At 46.2% G+C, this 23065-nt stretch overlaps 1 protein-coding gene across 1 annotated transcript; it reads left to right on the top strand.

Annotated features, from left to right (window-relative positions):
• Positions 1 to 15824: 15824 nt before the first annotated feature.
• On the top strand, positions 15825 to 22777 carry LOC124687068 (succinate-semialdehyde dehydrogenase, mitochondrial-like; the record flags this gene model as incomplete). The annotated part of the gene is given in 13 exon segments (XM_047220920.1): positions 15825 to 15940; positions 16081 to 16197; positions 16747 to 16846; positions 17529 to 17577; positions 17667 to 17754; positions 17848 to 17958; positions 18304 to 18366; positions 18461 to 18571; positions 18930 to 18995; positions 19093 to 19170; positions 21557 to 21634; positions 22541 to 22607; positions 22692 to 22777. Coding segments are annotated over 13 exon segments (1107 nt in total), but the record flags the coding sequence as incomplete, so codon positions are not given.
• Between the last annotated feature and the right edge of the window lie 288 nt (positions 22778 to 23065).

The raw sequence follows: 23065 nt of genomic DNA, 5'->3' as shown, positions 1-23065 counted from the left end.
TCCGATGCCTAATACGCTGCTGCCACTAGTCCTATACTAATTGGCCCCTGCTCTAGGGGCCGTCGCTGTCCTCATCATCGCCATTGTAGCCGCCGCCGGTGCTGCTGTCGGCAAGCTCCTCGTCGCTACTGCCGTAGCCCTCGATGGGGGCTTCTTCCTCGTCATCATCATCCTCGTCGTCATCCGACCGAGGCCCGGCCGCGAGCGCTTCGCCGGCGGCTCGTCAGAGGAAGTGTCACCTTCCTCTTCCTCCTCGTCGGAGGAGGTATCGTCCTCTTCATCCTCTTCTTCCTCTTCGCCGGAGGAAGCGGAGTTACCCCAAGAAAGGAGGTCGTCCTCACTCTCCGCCACCAGTTCTCCGTCAATCAAGAACCGGAGATCGTCCTCTCCATCGGTCAGGGGCAATTCCCCATCTGACCCTACGTCGAAGTCCCACTCCGGCTCTTCCCATTGGTTGTGTTCTGGCATCGGCTCGCTTGAGGAAGAGGATTGGAAGGAAATAGCCGATGCAGCAGAGGAGGAGGATGAGTCCATGGTGGGGGAGGGTTTTTCGGTGTCTGATACTGAGGGAGAGGATGAAGGAGTGAATTACTCGATGCGGTTAAATAAAAGAGGGTATAGTGGAGATTTAATGTCATGACGGTTCTCGAGGACATGATGCCGAATCTGTCAATTCATGCAGAGAAGCTGAGGAGGCGAGGCGACATGATGAAAGACTCTGCAGCGGTTCTGCTCTGTCACGACATGACTCGACGAAAGAAAAGCATAATGATTTTGGAAATGTCATTTCCAAAACCAGGGGGGCATGTGTTATCACCAGAATTTGACCGGATCAGAGGTGGGCCGCGATTGAAGATGGGCTTGAAGAATATACATAGAAGAAATACATGAATCGGCCTTGTATACAAAGTTTGGGCTAGTTTGCCCGTGTATCTGTACCATAGTAGGAAACGTGTCGGTTAGATGGAGTTTGGGCTCGTGCCCGGTTGGGATTATTCCCACGTTAGAAAGTCTACGGACTATAAATATGTATCTAGGGTTTATGAAATAAACAACAATCACGTTCACCACAAACCAATCTAGGCGCATCGCCAACTCCCTTGTCTCGAGGGTTTCTTCCGGGTAGGCATCATGCTGCCTAGATCGCATCTTGCGATCTAGGCAGTACACGTTTATTCGCCGTTCATGCGTTGCTCGTACTGAAGCCTTTTTGATGGCGAGCAACGTAGTTATCATAGGTGTTTTAGGGTTAGCATTGTTCTTCGTATCACATGCTATCGTCGTGCAACCCTTAGGCATCTAGCCGCCCTTACACCTATCTTGGGTGTAAGGGCGGCACCCCGCTTGATCATTGTTTAGTAGATCCAATCCGTTATGATTGCTCCTTGTTCTTCAAGGATTAGTTTAATATCTGCATAGTTAGGCCTTACAAACGGGTTGAAGGATCCGAGTGGCGCGTAGGGTGTAGTTTGCTAGCCCTAGACAGGATGTTCCGAGGATCAACTTCGTGTTGGTTTTTAGGCCTTGTCTAGGGTCGGTTTACGATCACCGTGCGTGGCCGCCGGGCTCAATCACGAGTAGGATGTTCCGATTATGCGGTGAAAACCCTAAATCGTAGTAGGTCGCTTTAGCTTTATCTTGATCAAGCGGGACCACCATCCGATCGTACACCTCGTACGCATCATGGGTGGATCGGCTCCTTGAGCCGATTCACGGAGACAACCTCGAGAGCCGATCGAGGCTCGTATTTAATGTTTACGTGTATGCCATGCAGGAAACTAAGCGAGGTACTTCCAACACCTTCCCGACCGGGTATAGGTCGGGTGGCACGCCCTTGCATCGGCATCGGACGTGCGTGCCGAGGCTTTGCGGGCCGTCGCTCGGAGGGACCGGGGCCAGCCGCGATCCTGGGAGCCTCCCGGCTCTACGGTGTTGCCCGTCGCTGCCCGCCGGTGGGTTTCTGACCGCAACACATCCTTAATTAAAACTACAAATACTAGTATATCTTTAGGATGTAACTTTGTGTAGCTAAATTTTGATTTTTTACATGCTAACAAAGCGGTGGGGCTCGGTTTTGTGTCTGTGTATGGATAACATACATGCTCCTGCAAATAAGATGGCAAGTGGATGGCCACATGTCCTTGTTTCTATTTTGTGGTAGCTGTGGCTTTCAGCTTTTGGGACAACTTTTCTTTTTGGTAAAAATTATGTGTTCGAGACACGGGAGTACTACCGTAGACTAACCGGTGCTATAGCACCACGTAACAAATGCCAATCTATATATGGCCGACACTCAACTACCAATCCCTCTCGAGCAACGGTGGTGGTTCAACATCTGAGTAGTCTAGAGGCGGGCGCAACAGCGACAATGCGAGGTTGAGGCGAGGTCATGAGGTCCTTGTCGTCATTGCTGACCCTTTTCCCTTCCCTACTCGTTTGCCTGTCTCTTGGACTTTTTTTTGACAATCAATATCATATCTATACTTCTTATAAAGCAAAATCCCACTAACTACAATTAATGTTAGTCTATCTCTACATGCAAGCTATCCACATCATCTATTCCGTTATCCAATCAAATATCCATATTATCCCCACTAACATTCATTATTGATGTATCCTTACATGAATGCTATCCATGTCCTATTTTTCCACCAAATTTTCCACCTAACCAATCTATAGCCATGGGATATACAAAAATTTAAGGTAAATTAAATTGAGCATCTCTACTATTTTGACCAATTAAGTCTTGCATATTTCTATGAAAATTTTCATATTTATATGTATTATCCAATTTCCTTTATACAATGTAATTCCTTAGAACATTCCCGCTGCAACGCGGGAGGTGTCCTTCTCTAGCGTAGCGCGCGCGCGCACACACACACACATATATATATATAAATTACTGTAGAAAATATTACATGGTAGGACCACGCGAGCGTCTTCGACGGTTACAAGATAAAGTTTAAAAACAAGTAAATCTTCGAAGTCTTTAAAAACAATTTTCATGAATATTGAGATGATACAGATTGGCACTCGATGGTGTTGGCATCTTTTTTCTTTGGGAGGAGAACTATGGATGCCTAGGTTAGCCTCCAAACATAGGCGTTGTTGGATTTTTGTTGCATACTCAGCTCATGTTGCGGCTGTGCTGAGACAAAAAGATGGGCTGTCAAAAATGTAGAGGAGGTAGGATGGTCAGTTCGTCAGCAATAGTACGAACCCTGGTCATCGCTAAAGTTGTTTCGCGAGAGCGAGCCCCCCTCTGGGTGGATGCTGAGGGAAACACACTCTTTAGGCGATTGGGGCCTTCCCATCCTCTGTTATGCCATTCTCTTTGTCATTCTTTCACCCTTGCTGAGTAGCGACGTGAGCATCCTTTTTCCACTTTCACGCGCCCCTAGCATATTCTCTTTGTTTTGTCATTTTGAATCGGGTCAGATCCTTCCTTCTGACATGAGATACTTTCCGAGGAACTATAGACGCACACCAAAACCAACCTAACAGCACTGTTCTTTGCATCGAGAGAAGTGTTGTATTATTAGTATGAGATCCACTCTTTCAACATTTTCTTAATCAATGTGGTTATTTCCTCGCCAGTTTGGAACAATTGGTGGAGCATGGTGAAACTCGCTCAAGATCGAGATCATCTAAGACCTATGTCTGATCCCGTCCAATAGCAGTATAGTGAGCACCACACACCCTAAAATGGCCAGATTTTCTAATGATGGCACTGCTGGTTTTCAATCACTGCATTTAGGATGAGTCCAAATAACAATTAAGATGAAGCAGGAACAACGAATCTCTTTATGATAAACAAATCCATTTTACAAGTTCGCAATAACAACACCGGGAAGCTAAGTTTGTACGGAAGAAATGCTGGGCCGCAGGAAATCCTTCTCAGTTACCGCAGCAAATATTACATGGTAGGACTACGTGGGCGCCAAGATGAAGTTTAAAAACAAGTAATTCTTCAAATTCTTCAAAACTCATGTCAGTACCACTTGGCGATTTACACAAAAATAACCCAAAAGTGGAAGAAAAGCACGGATCGACCCTCCGGCGAAATTATTTCACCAATCTAACCCTTTTGTGTGGCGCCTCTCCCACGGGCGCCACACGTACCCATGTGGCTCCCCTCCCGCCGGCGCCACACACCCAGCCGACGTGGCCCCCTCGCCGCTGAGCCGGGTGCGCCCGTCCGACGTGGCAGCATGTGTGGCGCCCCTCCCAACGGCGCCACACATGCACTTGGAATCCCCCAAAACATACCGTGGGACAAATTCTGCGGGACTTAGCCGTTTTGCGAGGCTCGATGTGTGGCGCCGATGCCACGGGCGCCACACTAGCATGTGTGGCGCCGATGCCACGGGCGCCACACATAGAGGCTCGCGAAACGGCTAAGGACTTATCGTCCGGAGCCCCTGGATGTTTTCGACCCAATGGTTCATATAAGTTGGCATGTGTGGCGCCGATGCCACGGGCGCCGCACTAGCACTTGTGGCGCCAGTGGGAAGGGCGCCACACATGGACTTGTGTTGAAAACATGAAAAATCCTACCAAACTCCAACGATTACTGAGTACAACATTGGACACAACAAGTAGCAATTTCATGACATACACATATAACACTTCATAGGTCACATTGTAGCACGTAGATTCAAACAACAAGTAGCATTACGGACCATGGTTCGAAATGACATAGGGTTCACAAATCGATACTTATGAATATAGAGTTCACAACAACACGTAGCACATCCTAGTAGCGTCCTCGACGTGCCGTTCTCGTGGGCTGCTTCCGGACGGCCATCCTCTTCGTCCGCTGCCTTGGCTGCTCCTGCTGCTGCTCCTGCTGCTGCTCCTGCTGCTGCTGCTCCTGCTGCTGCTCCTGCTCCTCCTCCTCCTCCTCCTCCTCCTCCTCCTCCTCCTCGTCTGAAGAGAACGGCTCGTCGTTCCTCATCCTCGACATAGCTGATCTCCGCGGCGGCCCGTCATCCTCCTCAGTGACAACCTTCTTTCCTCGGTTGACATAATCTTCCGGAGTGTACCGGTTTGGAGCCTTGCCCCTTGGCTTCAGTCGGTAAGCTGACCGTTGCTTGGAGGTACGCTTCGGAAGTACGCCTTGACTCGGAATTAGGTCGTCCTCGGGAGGAATCTTCACAAACATGAACACATGAGATTACAAAAGTTGAAATTAGTAAGAACATGTTTCACGAGCAACAAAATAGTCCATACATGTTCTTCGAGAAGAGGAGGATGTAGGGATTTCGCCTTCGCGGCAACCTAGCAAGTTCGCTAACCGCCGCATCTTTCGTGCGGTGTTCGCGTCATGGAACTCATGGTTACAAAGCCACCAGAACATAATAGTGTACATTCAAAGTTGGTGATCATACCTTAATGAAATTCCGCAACGGTCCGACAGGCTTGTTGAAAGCGGTGAAGTCGTGAGGCACAATCTGCTCAGGGTCAGCATTCCGTGCCGCTTCCAAGCAGTGTTGGAACGCTGCGATGTGGCCGCTATGATGGACTGGCCAATTTGTGATCTTCCTCTGCCGCTGCCTATCAAGCCTGCAAGAATCAACAAGTTAGTTTGTACCTCTTCTATCAAGAATCTTCCATCGCATGATTCCGAAGTTTACCTATGAAGCGCCTTGTCCGTGTCTTGCCACATTGGTGGGCACTCTGATACAGCCCAAACTGTCTCATCACTCTTTGCGGCTGGTGGTGTTCAACAAGCCACATGCATATGAGTGGGCAGCGCATACGCCGAACCGCGCCTCCTCCGTGCACTTGGGGTTCGGGTCAGCCATCCCCGCGCCAATATGGTAGTAGCTACCATATGGCTCCCATTCCACCTGCAGCATACAATTATTTAGAACATGCCGGTAGAATCAATCAAAACTAGGATTGCAACTCCGCAGTGATCGGTTACCCGCTCAGCGGTAAGAGTGTCCAACTCCGCGGTGTACTGCTCGTACATGACCATTGGATCGCTCGTCATCTCCGAGACATTGTCCCAAAGGTATGCCCAAGTGGGCTCCCGATCGGGAAAGTGAGGGAAATGAGGCCATGGCGTCTCGTTGAGTACCCTGGGACGCCCAACTGATAGGCGGTCCCAGCTCCATACGGAAAGTAGGAGCATGCATCCACCAATACCGCCGCTCCCAGTCTTGCTCCCAGTCCTGCGACAAGCTTCAACACATACATAGCCATTTCAAACATCTTTGGATACAATGCATACAATCTAACAAAATTTAACATCTATGGTTCAAACACATGCATACAATCTATGGTTTCAACAAATCTATGGTTCAAATCTATGGTTCAACACACATGCATACAAATCTATGGTTCAAACACAACCAACATTTCCAATCTAGGATGAATCGAAGGGGAACGAATTAAACCGGAGCAAATCTTGGATGAATCGAAGGGGAACGAAGGGGAATACCTTGAGGATTGTATGGGGATGGATTTGGCCGGCCAGATCTGTCCAATCCGTGGAGGATTTGGTGGGGGGCGGCGGAGAGGCGGCCGGCGGCGGCGGTTGGAGGTGAGAAAGAGAGGAGAGAAAGAAGAGAAAGAGAGGGTCGTGCTGGGCGCGGGCGCGGGCGCCACACTTAAGTGGATGTCTGGCGCCCGTGGCAGCGGCGCCACACATCGAGCCTCGCAAAACGGCTAAGTCCCAGAGGATTTGTCCCACAGTATGTTTGGGGGATTCCAAGTGCATGTGTGGCGCCGTTGGGAGGGGCGCCACACATGCTGCCACGTCGGACGGGCGCACCAGCTCAGCGGCGAGGGGGCCACGTCGGCTGGGTGTGTGGCGCCGGCAGGAGGGGAGCCACATGGGCATGTGTGGCGCCCGTGGGAGGGGCGCCACACAAAAGGGTTAGATTGGTGAAATAGTTTCGCCGGAGGGTCAGTCTGTGCTTTTCTTCCACTTTTGGGTTATTTTTGTGTAAATCGCCGTACCACTTGACTTGCAAAGTTGCAATAATTTGTGCTTATTTATATCTCTTTATGATTGCAATGTGTTTTGTATCACAATTTATCTATGTGCTACTCTAGTGATGTTATTAAAGTAGTTTATTCCTCCTGCACGGTGTAATGGTGACAGTGTGTGCATCCGTGTTAGTACTTGACGTATGCTATGATCATGATATCTTGTAGATTGTGAAGTTAACTATTGCTATGATAGTATTGATGTGATCTATTCCTCCTACATAGTGTGAAGGTGACAGGTGTGCATGCTTGTGTTAGTACTTGGTTTAGTCGTGTTGATCTTTCATGCACTCTAAGGTTATTTAAATATGAACATTGAATTGTGGAGCTTGTTAACTCCGGCATTGAGGGTTCGTGTAATCCTACGCAATGTGTTCATCATCCAACAAGAGAGTGTAGAGTATGCATTTATCTATTCCGTTATGTGATCAAAGTTGAGAGTGTCCACTAGTGAAAGTCTAATCCCTAGGCCTTGTTCCTAAATATCTGCTATCGTCGCTTGTTTCTTGTTTTACTTAGCGTTACTACTGCTACCATATTACCACCATCAACTACACGCCAGCAAGCTATTTTCTGGTGCCGTTGCTACTGCTTATATATATTCATACCACCTGTATTTCACTATCTCTTCGCCGAACTAGTGCACCTATTAGGTGTGTTGGGGACACAAGAGACTTCTTGCTTTGTGGTTGCGGGGTTGCATGAGAGGGATATCTTTGACCTCTTCCTCTGCGAGTTCGATAAACCTTGGGTGATCCACTTAAGGGAAACTTGCTGCTGTTCTACAAACCTCTGCTCTTGGAGGCCCAACACTGTCTACAAGAATAGAAGCTCCCGTAGACATCAGGGGGCACCTAATCAGATGAACATGTGCAGTGAAATATTGGGGGCCGATAGAAAAATCGGCCAGTAAAAAGAAAAAATTTCTCATGATGCAAAGCCGATGCACGGACATCGACTCTAGTACAATTACGCTTCAAGACACGGATGGCCTTCTGAGCTTCCGATTTCGGTGCCAGAACCTTCTCTTCGAGGAATTCCAACCCGTTGCGTGAGGTAGCCAGTTCAGTGGTACTATCAGAAGCATCAGTTTTGGCATCCAACCCGGTCATTTGGCTCATTAAGCCGCTGGTGCTTCGTCTACGATATCGGCTCGGGGGGCAGCTGATCCGATAGATGCTCTATTTTTAGAAGCCGATTGGAGTGTCAGTGGCTGGTCCTGCGTCGCAACCTTCTTCGAAGATGGTGAGTTCTTGCAGAAGAAGACCACCAGGGCTGCTAAAAGGGATTTGAAAGGGAAGCCGTCATCATATACAGAGTCTGGACCGTCCTGTTGCTACAAGAAGATGAAGGAGTCTGGATTTTCAAAAATAAAAAAAAAACAGCCGAGGAAACAGCCATCGGCTATAAAATTGCAAAGTATTACGGTCAGATATCAAATTACAGTCTGAATTTGAGAAGTGCTTGATTGACTGTCTAAAATTGGTATTTGAGTCTGGCTTCATGGGCGTTTGAGGCGAAAAGTCCGATGCGTTGCTATCGGTTTTTGGTGCGGCAAATGGAAAGCTTGAAATTGGATGAATTGAGAGTCGAATCGGGAGAACATTTCTTATTGGTTCAAAGGAACGGCTTTACAAGAAAGAGCAGATGGCTCTCAAAAGGATCATCCGATGCCTAATACGCTGCTGCCACTAGTCCTATACTAATTGGCCCCTGCTCTAGGGGCCGTCGCTGTCCTCATCATCGCCATTGTAGCCGCCGCCGGTGCTTCTGCTGGCAAGCTCCTCGTCGCTACTGCCGTAGCCCTCGATGGGGGCTTCTTCCTCGTCATCATCATCCTCGTCGTCATCTGACCAGGCCCAGCCGCGAAAGCGCTTCGCCGACGGCTCGTCAGAGGAAGTGTCACCTTCCTCTTCCTCCTCGTCGGAGGAGGTATCGTCCTCTTCATCCTCTTCTTCCTCTTCGCCGGAGGAAGCGGAGTTACCCCAAGAAAGGAGGTCGTCCTCACTCTCCGCCACCAGTTCTCCGTCAATCAAGAACCGGAGATCGTCCTCTCCATCGGTCAGGGGCAATTCCCCATCTGACCCGACGTCGAAGTCCCACTCCGGCTCTTCCCATTGGTTGTGTTACGGCATCGGCTCGCTTGAGGAAGAGGATTGGAAGGAAATAGCCGATGCAGCAGAGGAGGAGGATGAGTCCATGGTGGGGGAGGGTTTTTCGGTGTCTGATACTGAGGGAGAGGATGAAGGAGTGAATTACTCGATGCGGTTAAATAAAATAGGGTATAGTGGAGATTTAATGTCATGACGGTTCTCGAGGACATGATGCCGAATCTGTCAATTCACGCAGAGTAGCTGAGGAGGCGAGGCGACATGATAAAAGACTCTGCAGCAGGTCTGCTCTGCCACGACATGACCCGACGAAAGAAAAGCATAATGATTTTGGAAATGTCATTTCCAAAACCAGGGGGCATGTGTTATCACCAGAATTTGACCGGATCAGAGGTGGGCCGCGATTGAAGATGGGCTTGAAGAATATACATAGAAGAAATACATGAATCGGCCTTGTATACAAAGTTTGGGCTAGTTTGCCCGTGTATCTGTACCATAGTAGGAAACGTGTCGGTTAGATGGAGTTTGGGCTCGTGCCCGGTTGGGATTATTCCCACGTTAGAAAGTCTACGGACTATAAATATGTATCTAGGGTTTATGAAATAAACAACAATCACGTTCACCACAAACCAATCTAGGCGCATCGCCAACTCCCTTGTCTCGAGGGTTTCTTCCGGGTAGGCATCATGCTGCCTAGATCGCATCTTGCGATCTAGGCAGTACACGTTTATTCGCCGTTCATGCGTTGCTCGTCATCGAAGCCTTTTTGATGGCGAGCAACGTAGTTATCATAGGTGTTTTAGGGTTAGCATTGTTCTTCGTATCACATGCTATCGTCGTGCAACCCTTAGGCATCTAGCCGCCCTTACACCTATCTTGGGTGTAAGGGCGGCACCCCGCTTGATCATTGTTTAGTAGATCCAATCCGTTATGATTGCTCCTTGTTCTTCAAGAATTAGTTTAATATCTGCATAGTTAGGCCTTACAAACGGGTTGAAGGATCCAGTGGCGCGTAGGGTGTAGTTTGCTAGCCCTAGACAGGATGTTCCGAGGATCAACTTCGTGTTGGTTTTTAGGCCTTGTCTAGGGTCGGTTTACGATCACCGTGCGTGGCCGCCGGGCTCAATCACGAGTAGGATGTTCCGATTATGCGGTGAAAACCCTAAATCGTAGTAGGTCGCTTTAGCTTTATCTTGATCAAGCGGGACCACCATCCGATCGTACACCTCGTACGCATCATGGGTGGATCGGCTCCTTGAGCCGATTCACGGGACAACCTCGAGAGCCGATCGAGGCTCGTATTTAATGTTTACGTGTATGCCATGCGGGAAACTAAGCGAGGTACTTCCAACACCTTCCACGACCGGGTATAGGTCAGGTGGCACGCCCTTGCATCAGCATCGGACGTGCGTGCCGAGGCTTTGCGGGCCGTCGCTCGGAGGGACCAGGGCCAGCCGCAGTCCTGGGAGCCTCCCGGCTCTACGGTGTTGCCCGTCGCTGCCCGCCGGTGGGTTTCTGACCGCAACACATCCTTAATTAAAACTACAAATACTAGTATATCTTTAGGATGTAACTTTGTGTAGCTAAATTTTGATTTTTTACATGCTAACAAAGCGGTGGGGCTCGGTTTTGTGTCTGTGTATGGATAACATACATGCTCCTGCAAATAAGATGGCAAGTGGATGGCCACATGTCCTTGTTTCTATTTTGTGGTAACTGTGGCTTTCAGCTTTTGGGACAACTTTTCTTTTTGGTAAAAATTATGTGTTCAGACACGGGAGTACTACCGTAGACTAACCGGTGCTATAGCACCACGTAACAAATGCCAATCTATATATGGCCGACACTCAACTACCAATCCCTCTCGAGCAACGGTGGTGGTTCAACATCTGAGTAGTCTAGAGGCGGGCGCAACGGCGACAATGCGAGGTTGAGGCGAGGTCATGAGGTCCTTGTCGTCATTGCTGACCCTTTTCCCTTCCCTACTCGTTTGCTCTGTCTCTTGGACTTTTTTTTGACAATCAATATCATATCTATACTTCTTATAAAGCAAAATCCCACTAACTACAATTAATGTTAGTCTATCTCTACATGCAAGCTATCCACATCATCTATTCCGTTATCCAATCAAATATCCATATTATCCCCACTAACATTCATTATTGATGTATCCTTACATGAATGCTATCCATGTCCTATTTTTCCACCAAATTTTCCACCTAACCAATCTATAGCCATGGGATATACAAAAATTTAAGGTAAATTAAATTGAGCATCTCTACTATTTTGACCAATTAAGTCTTGCATATTTCTATGAAAATTTTCATATTTATATGTATTATCCAATTTCCTTTATACAATGTAATTCCTTAGAACATTCCCGCTGCAACGCGGGAGGTGTCCTTCTCTAGCGTAGCGCGCGCGCGCACACACACACACACATATATATATAAATTACTGTAGAAAATATTACATGGTAGGACCACGCGAGCGTCTTCAGCGGTTACAAGATAAAGTTTAAAAACAAGTAAATCTTCGAAGTCTTTAAAAACAATTTTCATGAATATTGAGATGATACAGATTGGCACTCGATGGTGTTGGCATCTTTTTTCTTTGGGAGGAGAACTATGGATGCCTAGGTTAGCCTCCAAACATAGGCGTTGTTGGATTTTTGTTGCATACTCAGCTCATGTTGCGGCTGTGCTGAGACAAAAAGATGGGCTGTCAAAAATGTAGAGGAGGTAGGATGGTCAGTTCGTCAGCAATAGTACGAACCCCGGTCATCGCTAAAGTTGTTTCGCGAGAGCGAGCCCCCCTCTGGGTGGATGCTGAGGGAAACACACTCTTTAGGCGATTGGGGCCTTCCCATCCTCTGTTATGCCATTCTCTTTGTCATTCTTTCACCCTTGCTGAGTAGCGAAGTGAGCATCCTTTTTCCACTTTCACGCGCCCCTAGCATATTCTCTTTGTTTTGTCATTTTGAATCGGGTCAGATCCTTCCTTCTGACATGAGATACTTTCCGAGGAACTATAGACGCACACCAAAACCAACCTAACAGCCTGTTGCTGCATCGAGAGAAGTGTTGTATTATTAGTATGAGATCCACTCTTTCAACATTTTCTTAATCAATGTGGTTATTTCCTCGCCAGTTTGGAACAATTGGTGGAGCATGGTGAAACTCGCTCAAGATCGAGATCATCTAAGACCTATGTCTGATCCCGTCCAATAGCAGTATAGTGAGCACCACACACCCTAAAATGGCCAGATTTTCTAATGATGGCACTGCTGGTTTTCAATCACTGCATTTAGGATGAGTCCAAATAACAATTAAGATGAAGCAGGAACAACGAATCTCTTTATGATAAACAAATCCATTTTACAAGTTCGCAATAACAACACCGGGAGCTAAGTTTGTACGGAAGAAATGCTTGGGCCGCAGAAATCCTTCTCAGTTACCGCAGCAAATATTACATGGTAGGACTACGTGGGCGCCAAGATGAAGTTTAAAAACAAGTAATTCTTCAAATTCTTCAAAACTCATGTCAGTACCACTTGGCGATTTACACAAAAATAACCCAAAAGTGGAAGAAAAGCACAGACTGACCCTCCGGCGAAATTATTTCACCAATCTAACCTTTTTGTGTGGCGCCTCTCCCACGGGCGCCACACGTACCCATGTGGCTCCCCTCCTGCCGGCGCCACACACCCAGCCGACGTGGCCCCCTCGCCGCTGAGCTGGTGCGCCCGTCCGACGTGGCAGCATGTGTGGCGCCCCTCCCAACGGCGCCACACATGCACTTGGAATCCCCCAAAACATACTGTGGGACAAATTCTCTGGGACTTAGCCGTTTTGCGAGGCTCGATGTGTGGCGCCGATGCCACGGGCGCCACACTAGCATGTGTGGCGCCGATGCCACGGGCGCCACACATAGAGGCTCGCGAAAGCGGCTAAGGACTTATCGTCCGAGCCCCTGGATGTTTTCGACCCAATGGTTCATATAAGTTGGCATGTGTGGCGCCGATGCCACGGGCGCCGCACTAGCACTTGTGGCGCCGGTGGGAAGGGCGCCACACATGGACTTGTGTTGAAAACATGAAAAATCCTACCAAACTCCAACGAGTTACGAGTACAACATTGGACACAACAAGTAGCAATTTCATGACATACACATATAACACTTCATAGGTCACATTGTAGCACGTAGATTCAAACAACAAGTAGCATTACGGACCATGGTTCGAAATGACATAGGGTTCACAAATCGATACTTATGAATATAGAGTTCACAACAACACGTAGCACATCCTAGTAGCGTCCTCGACGTGCCGTCCTCGTGGGCTGCTTCCGGACGGCCATCCTCTTCGTCCGCTGCCTTGGCTGCTCCTCGCTGCTGCTGCTGCTCGCTCGCTGCTGCTCGCTCTGCTCCTCCTCCTCCTCCTCCTCCTCGTCCGAAGAGAACGGCTCGTCGTTCCTCATCCTCGACATAGCTGATCTCCGCGGCGGCCCGTCATCCTCCTCGGTGACAACCTTCTTTCCTCGGTTGACATAATCTTCCGGAGTGTACCGGTTTGGAGCCTTGCCCCTTGGCTTCAGCCGGTAAGCTGACCGTTGCTTGGAGGTACGCTTCGAAGTACGCCTTGACTCAGAATTAGGTCGTCCTCGGGAGGAATCTTCACAAACATGAACACATGAGATTACAAAAGTTGAAATTAGTAAGAACATGTTTCACGAGCAACAAAATAGTCCATACATGTTCTTCGAAGAGGAGGATGTAGGGATTTCGCCTTCGCGGCAACCTAGCAAGTTCGCTAACCGCCGCATCTTTCGTGCAGTGTTCTGCGTCATGGAACTCATGGTTACAAAGCCACCAGAACATAATAGTGTACATTCAAAGTTGGTGATCATACCTTAATGAAATTCCGCAACGGTCCGACAGGCTTGTTGAAAGCGGTGAAGTCGTGAGGCACAATCTGCTCAGGGTCAGCATTCCGTGCCGCTTCCAAGCAGTGTTGGAACGCTGCGATGTGGCCGCTATGATGGACTGGCCAATTTGTGATCTTTCTCTGCCGCTGCCTATCAAGCCTGCAAGAATCAACAAGTTAGTTTGTACCTCTTCTATCAAGAATCTTCCATCGCATGATTCCGAAGTTTACCTATGAAGCGCCTTGTCCGTGTCTTGCCACATTGGTGGGCACTCTGATACAGCCCAAACCTGTCTCATCACTCTTTGCGGCTGGTGGTGTTCAACAAGCCACATGCATATGAGTGGGCAGCGCATACGCCGAACCGCGCCTCCTCCGTGCACTTGGGGTTCGAGTCGGCCATCCCCGCGCCAATATGGTAGTAGCTACCATATGGCTCCCATTCCACCTGCAGCATACAATTATTTAGAACATGCCGGTAGAATCAATCAAAACTAGGATTGCAACTCCGCAGTGATCGGTTACCTGCTCGGCGGTAAGAGTGTCCAACTCCGCGAGTGTACTTGCCCGTACATGACCATTGGATCGCTCGTCATCTCCGAGACATTGTCCCAAAGGTATGCCCAAGTGGGCTCCCGATCGGGAAAGTGAGGGAAATGAGGCCATGGCGTCTCGTTGAGTACCCTGGGACGCCCAACTGATAGGCGGTCCCAGCTCCATACGGAAAGTAGGAGCATGCATCCACCAATACCGCCGCTCCCAGTCTTGCTCCCAGTCTTGCGACAAGCTTCAACACATACATAGCCATTTCAAACATCTTTGGATACAATGCATACAATCTAACAAAATTTAACATCTATGGTTCAAACACATGCATACAATCTATGGTTTCAACAAATCTATGGTTCAAATCTATGGTTCAACACACATGCATACAAATCTATGGTTCAAACACAACCAACATTTCCAATCTAGGATGAATCGAAGGGGAACGAATTAAACCGGAGCAAATCTTGGATGAATCGAAGGGGAACGAAGGGGAATACCTTGAGGATTGTATGGGGATGGATTTGGCCGGCCAGATCTGTCCAATCCGTGGAGGATTTGGTGGGGGGCGGCGGAGAGGCGGCCGGCGGCGGCGGTTGGAGGTGAGAAAGAGAGGAGAGAAAGAAGAGAAAGAGAGGGTCGGGCTGGGCGCGGGCGCCACACTTAAGTGGATGTGTGGCGCCCGTGGCAGCGGCGCCACACATGCTAGTGTGGTGCCCGTGGCATCGGCGCCACACATCGAGCCTCGCAAAACGGCTAAGTCCCAGAGGATTTGTCCCACAGTATGTTTGGGGGATTCCAAGTGCATGTGTGGCGCCGTTGGGAGGGGCGCCACACATGCTGCCATCGTCGGACGGGCGCACCGGCCTCGGCGGCGAGGGGGCCACGTCGGCTGGGTGTGTGGCGCCGGCAGGAGGAGAGCCACATGGGCATGTGTGGCGCCCGTGGGAGGGGCGCCACACAAAAGGGTTAGATTGGTGAAATAGTTTCGCCGGAGAGTCAGTCTGTGCTTTTCTTCCACTTTTGGATTATTTTTGTGTAAATCGCCGTACCACTTGACTTGCAAAGTTGCAATAATTTGTGCCGAGGTTGGGAGGTCGCTATCACTGAACGTTCAAAATTCCGAAATCTGCACAGCTCAGCAGCCCGCGTGTAAAGTGCTTGTGCTGTACCCGTGGTCTACTTGCTTTCATCTTGGAAAACAAATCGTCAGTCTGACGAGGTGGCCCGCTGCCTGACTCGTCGTCTCCTTCCCCGGCGCTTCCAGATGTCGATGACGATGCGACGCGCGGCGGCGCTCGGCGCCCGCCACATCCTCGCCTCCTCGGCGGCCTCCTCGCGGCTCACCAGCCGCCGCCACGTACGCCCTCTTTCCCCCCAACCGCACTCGCCCGCGCTCCTTTCCGCTCCTTCATACCCCGCGCCCTCCCGCCGGCACGGGGAGGATCACTGCCGTGCTGTTGTGCTCAGTCCGTCGAGTTTTCTGGGTGAGGTGAGCAGATGGGCAGCGTGAACGCGGCCGCGGCGATGGAGAAGATCCGGGCGGCGGGGCTGCTCAGGACGCAAGGCCTCATCGGCGGCAAGTGGGTCGACGCCTACGACGGGAAGACCCTCGAGGTAACTACTCTTCACTGTAAGACTCTGGTGGAGTGTGCTAAACAGAATTATGCACTTCGTGACAACATGTGTTGGTTACCAAGGGAGTCTGACGAGAGGAGTACATAAATTAGGTTGTGCCAACCAGTATTGACAGGCTGATGAACCAGTGTTGAGATGGGAAAGCTCCACCAGTGTCATTGATGCTCAAACAGCAGCATACGCTTAGTGCTGCATCTATGAGCTCCGAATATGCTGCTTGGAATTTTGATCCCATTCCTGGGACGTTAGTGCTATTAGATTTTTCCTCTTGCCTGATAAGGATTGGGGCCATGGGGTAATCTTAATTCTTTAGCATGGCTGTATCCTGCATTACCAATCGGATCATTTGATGGTCCCACTGTAATAGTCATGAAAATAGTGTTGCAACTTAGCTGGTCTTGCCACTTTTCTGTTTGCTGCATAGGTGTAAATTGGACTAGACAGTGAAAAAATCAATGAAATGTTGGTACTGGACTACCTCTACTCACTGTTTATACTATATCACTTCTCTAATCTATGTTCTCCTAGGTGCAAAATCCAGCAACTGGCGAGGTCATTGCTAATGTTGCCTGCATGGGCAACAGAGAAACATCTGATGCAATAGATTCCGCGAACACTACGTTTTATTGTATGTCAACACATCACTACATTCAGTTTTTATGCTTGGATGCTGATCAAATAATGTTTTGCAAGTGTCATAGTCAAACCTTGGAACATGCTCATAATCTTAATATATGCAAATAAAATTGCTTGTGCATCTGACGAAGATTATCACTGGAGGGAATATTATGAATAAAGTGAACTTTGCTCACATGTGAGTGTTGTCTCCACAATCAACTAATATCTTCTGCATATCATAAAATGCTTTCTATCTGGCTTACTAGTTATATTGATTTATAATACGGTTAATTCTGTCACCTTTGGTAACTACAAAAATCTCATAAGAAAATCAAGATCACTACAGTGTCTCCAAATGAGGTGAATATATGATTGTTTTTCGGAAATGTTCATTTCAAAAAATCTAATGCCTGGCAGGACGCTCATTGATTGCAAACCTTCCTTATCTTAATTAAGTTTAGTTATGATTTTCAATGCCTGGCAGGACACTCATATTGATTGCTTTGTTTTGTCGCCCGCCTTCTATAAGTATTTGTATGACTAAGCAATTGATTGCTTTGTTTTGTCGCCCGCCTTTTATATGTATTTGTATGACTAAGCAATTATTTTTTCTTTGTATATTTGGTTATAGGTACTTCTGCATTTACTACTTCTAGTTTTTGTTGCTCACTCTCACCCTTTTCTTTTTGTAGCTTGGAGCAAACTCACTGCGAGTGAAAGGAGCAAGGCACTAAGAAAATGGTAGTTTGCACGAATCAAATGTTAATAATAGCATGAATATCTTGTAGTATCACCTGGAATATTCTTCTCACTATGTATATTCAACAAAGGCATGATCTACTTATTTCACACAAGGAAGAACTTGCACTTCTTATGACACTGGAGCAGGGGAAGCCTATGAAAGAAGCCCTTGGGGAGGTACTTTCTGAAATCGTGCACTGATATTAGTTGGCTGGATCTTATCATCATAAAGGGTTGTGGTAGACTGATTGTTGCTAATCGTCAATTCAGGTAAATTATGGTGCAAGTTTCATAGAATATTTTGCCGAGGAAGCAAAACGTGTATATGGTGATATTATTCCACCTACCCTGGCTGACCGCAGAATATTGGTTCTGAAGCAGGTAATATGCTAATGGCTTTTAAAATTTATCATGCCCGTGCCTTGTCTTAATCATTTAAACCTCAATATATCCTTTACTTCTATATTTGTTTAAATTATTTCACCATCAGTTTGTACATTTTGCACCTTTCATTTTATCAAGTTAAATTTCTAAATAGGTACTCAAAATTTCACCATCAGTTCGTACATTTTCCACCTTTCGTTCTTTTGAACCGCTACTCAAATTTCTCAGAACGTTTTCTTGACCTGATGCACTGAGCAAATGTTTTTGTGTTTTGATATTTGTCTACTATGGTCACTTTTACATGTGAGGTAAACATGATGTCATAACGATTATTTTCTACAGCCTATTGGGGTAGTTGGAGCTATTACACCATGGAATTTTCCTTTAGCGATGATAACCAGAAAGGTTTGAAGCAAAACATTACACTTCTCCATTTGTTCAGATGTTTAAATGAAAAGTTACTATGGTTGTGCATTTTCTTATACATGGTTACACTCAGGTTGGACCAGCATTGGCTTGTGGATGCACTGTTGTTGTCAAGCCATCAGAGTTCACACCTCTGACAGCATTAGCTGCAGCAGACCTTGCTCTTCAAGCTGGAATACCTGCTGTAATTCTCTCAAGTTCTCTACAATTCCAATCATATTTGCGTATCACTATCTATTCTGTTTCAATATTACTGCACTTGTCGAAGTTCTTTTTTCAAATAAATTACTCCTAACTTTCTGTAATGACTAAGACAAAGTAAGGACTTAGAACCGAAGAGGTTCTCGGCTATTCACGTTATGTTCTCAGTTACCTAGCAAATTAGATAACTAAACTTATTAGGGAAAAGACCAGGTCTCAGGTGCATTAGATTACATTGTAATTCCCATCTTTTACCACGACATGCCATTATGCCAAGTTATTTGTCTGTTATTGTTATCTGAAATTCATGGCATCTATTTTGGTCATATTCCTTAATCCAGGGTGCGCTGAATGTTGTGATGGGTAATGCTCCTGAGATAGGTGATGCACTAACACAGAGTACACAGGTTTATTTCCTTATTCTTTTGCAATTTTAATTTTAATTATATATATATGTTAAGTAGGAGTATTGTGTTTTACATGATAAAATGTTTTCTTTTATAGGTCAGAAAGATTACATTCACGGGATCAACAGCTGTAGGTAAAAAACTCTTGGCTGGATCAGCAAATACTGTGAAAAAGGTATGTCTTGAGAAACTAATTGGGAAGAAATTACTCTTCATCTGCGAGCCCTGGAGTTTGAATTTCTTGTGTATCCATAGAGCTGTCTTGTATTAGAGCATGTCGGATTGCCATACATTGCTCTGTTGATTTGGTTTGATCGAATATTGCAATAACTATCCTATTTTTTGGTGAACATGTAAGAGATTTGTGCAAAAGACTTCAGAAATCCAGGAGTAACTGGCCCCTACCTTATGTCTTAGGACAAGTTTTTGTCCGATTTAGGCCCTAGATACCATCTAGTGCAGGCAAGTCAGCCTGCAATTTGTATATTAATTACTTCTTATTAGGTGCATCCCAAACATTAAATATAGAAAATCAGACTCAACGTGAAACAATAAAATAGTTGAAAACCACCCAATTTTTGGAACCACCCTGGTGGTGCTTTTCTGGGCCTGTTCGTTTCAAAACCAGACTCATAATGCCATTTTATTCTTTAAATGTGTTGGATATAGAGGCTGCCTATAAATACCCTTCCCCAGACCCCACAATGTGTGGGAGCTTTGAGAACTGGGTATGCCCTGCCCTTTATAGAGTTCTCACTTTTAAGTACCCTAAGTGCTGCCTGGCGGCTATTAATAGCATTATACCGCGTGTTAGTAATATATTGCTTTGCCATCATGATGTCATCTTTTGTTGGAACTAGATGATACCCCGCGCTTTGCTGCGGGTCTTTTTTAATATAATATATTGCACAAAGTAAATGTTAGAATATAATATAAATATAGTGTAGCATAACATAAAAAGATTATGAAATGATAACAGTCTACAATTTGGATATAGTGTGGTCATAATCATGGTTTGACAGGTTTTAGAGAGATAAAACTTAGATATAAATCAATGCATCAAATGACGACTTAGAACAATATATTTGATTTCCATCAACCTGATACAATTCACCAAAATGCTAAAACCAACATAAGCGCCGACGCTTCTACCAAAAGATATATTTTTTGTATGCACAGTGACGTGTTCTTATTTACAGTGCCTATAATCCATGGCACCGCCTTCTGGTTGCTGTAGTAGGTAAGTCTCATATATCTCATACGTGCTGAAAGCAAACCATAATAAACAAATATGTTTTTGTAAAATAATTATCTGAAGGAAGAGACAACGTAAGGTAAAAACTGATCAGTCATTGCAGCTTGTCCAAGATGGAGATTGGAGAACTGATATGTAGCTGTATGAACCCCTTGGCAAATAATGGTATGTATTAACCTGAATATGAGCAGGCGTATTCCTAATGTAGAACCTGAGCATAGCGTAAAACTGAAAGTAGAAGCTGGCTAAACAGATTCCTCTTGTTGCACTGATGATCGCGTGCATATATGAATACTCAGTACAGACCAATGTGGCCACATATCCTTGCAGAAATCAATACATTAAACAAATGAAGAGGTGCTCTGCTCTATAGGGCCAACTTAAGTGGATAATAAAACCAAAATCAAGTTCGTAACCGGTGCTGAAATCTCCATGCAAAACTCTTAACACAACCTGAGCAGAAAAATCAGTTCCGCTTCATATATTGCAATCATGCATGGACTGCAAAGAAAACTGGATTAATCCGGCGACCCAAGGAAGCATGGTGAGGTAAGCTGCGCAACCCTATAATAATGAAGAGATGGAGAAACTGCAGAATGTGTGAACGAAAACAGGATCAATCTGGCCACTCCATGAAAGCACGGTGAGGCAACCTGAGACCATGTTAATAAAGGAGAGATGAAGAAACTGCAGAATGGATGAGCTTCTCGATCTGGAGTGGCTCACCAGCGGCACCCGTATAGCCAACTGTACCGGTGTATGATGCGAAGTTGTGAACAACTCCAGCGGTTTGAGGCGGAAGACGGTGTTTAAAAGGAGAAGAAGAAATCTCCGCAAACTTCTCGTATGCGTCCATCGGTTCCTTGCACAATTATTTCGTTGAGATAGTGGGGGAAGAGGAAGCGATTGCACAGTCGCTGAGATCATGGGGAAGAGGAAGCTTAAATTGAGGGCGGTTTCAACATATCGGTTTTTACAGAGGCCACAACTTGTACTATTGGAGAAAAAATGCATTAATCTGATGGTTCTTGCCATTTAGTGATCATATTAATAATGGGTCATGTACATGATGACGTGGAAGAATTGCTTAGGTGGCAGGTTATGATTGCTCAGTGATGCTTGATGAGGTGGATACCTTGCATGTGCAGGAAAATGGGATCACCTATTAAGAATAGAAAGATTTTCTTCATGATATATGCATATTTTTTCTTTATTTCTTATTGGGAATGTTGCTGCACAGCTTTTATTGCTTCACTTCATTGTGCTACCTCCCAACATGACGCTCACAAGAATAATTCTCCTGTAGGTTTCTTTGGAGCTTGGTGGGAATGCACCTTGCATTGTTTTCGATGATGCAGATATTGAGGTTGCTGTTAAAGGCAGTGTAAGTAAAAAGTAGCTTTTTCTCCCTTCTGCAACTCTTTTGGGATCAGTGTTTGTATTTCCACTACCATACAGACCACTAACATCATCTTTAGCTCTTGAGGTTGATGAACACCATCGTAGTTATGGTGAATTTCTACATAATTTCTAAGACTCACATAATGTCTATTGTTTTCCTAAATGCTACGGTTTTAACATGTAAACTCGTAAATGCTCTGTTTTCTTCGGTAACATGTAGTTTTTGACTCTTTTTACTGAGCTGCTAGGTAATGCAGCTGCCTTGCCAGCATATTGGGTAGTGCATATGGACCCCTCCCCTGTTCCCGCGCCATCACAAATTCTCCTGCCATAAGCGTGTTCGTATAGCCTTATGGTCACAAGTGGCCATCCTTCAATCACATAGGGGAAACAAGTGATAACACTAATCCTTGATCCAAACGCATATGTTCAAGCATCCTAATTCTTATCAGCCTAGAACTTATTTTGCAACTGCCAGTTCAAACACTATTAACCCTTAGTTATGTTCTGTCCACACCTCACTACATGGAAGGTTTCTGTTTGCATGGAAGGAAGATACATCCAGTGGCCCTCAGTTACCGAAGACAAAATGGCTATAATAAAGTTCAGATCAAACACAAAACCTAATGCCAAAGTGCATAACCTGTTTGAGACAACAAGAGTAAATAAAAGCTTATCCATATTACTGTTTTAGAGTATAATAACATCTCTATATGACAAAGAAAATAAGAACAATTCTTTTTGACAATGGCTAATTGAAATTTGTTTCATATATACACGTTTTGTACTTCTTCTACTAACATACGTAGCTGTTGAAAACTTGAAATGGGTAACTTGTATCATTTTGAATTATGATAGATGCATATTCACCATTTTCATTTGTGTACAGCTTGCTGCCAAGTTTCGTAACAGTGGACAGACATGTGTATGTGCAAACAGGATACTGGTGCAGGAAGGTAAAGTGATTACTTATCTCATGTAGATGTTACTGGGGCCTCTTTGTTCCGTTTAAAAAAATGAGGGTTGGTTTGCATATATAGGTATCTACGAAAAATTTGCAAGTGCATTTGTCAAGGCTGTTCAGAGTCTGCAGGTTGGTAATGGGCTAGAAGAGAGTACATCACAGGTATGTAAGTGTGTTGAGTATGACTGGTACATATTGAGCTACACAGTTTAAGCTAGGTGTCGTTGCCTAATCGACGGTACCTCGGAGGAGGGATCCTCACGAGGGGGAGAAGAAGTAGGGGCCATAGGGCGGAGTGCACACGGGACGGTGGTACGCGAGTTACCCAGCTTCGGAACACCGCACGATGACGGGGCCTACTGCTCGCTTGTCCGGAATTATCTGGGCGCTTTCGCGTTGTTACAATGAGTTGTGGTTGTGCCTCTAGGGCTCCCGGGATCCGGCTTATAA

This window comes from Lolium rigidum, chromosome 2, assembly GCF_022539505.1.
Source record: "Lolium rigidum isolate FL_2022 chromosome 2, APGP_CSIRO_Lrig_0.1, whole genome shotgun sequence".
NCBI classification, from domain to species: Eukaryota; Viridiplantae; Streptophyta; class Magnoliopsida; order Poales; family Poaceae; genus Lolium; species Lolium rigidum.
The sequence above is the reverse complement of the archived record's forward strand: the minus strand, read 5'-3'. Positions and strand labels throughout refer to the sequence as shown.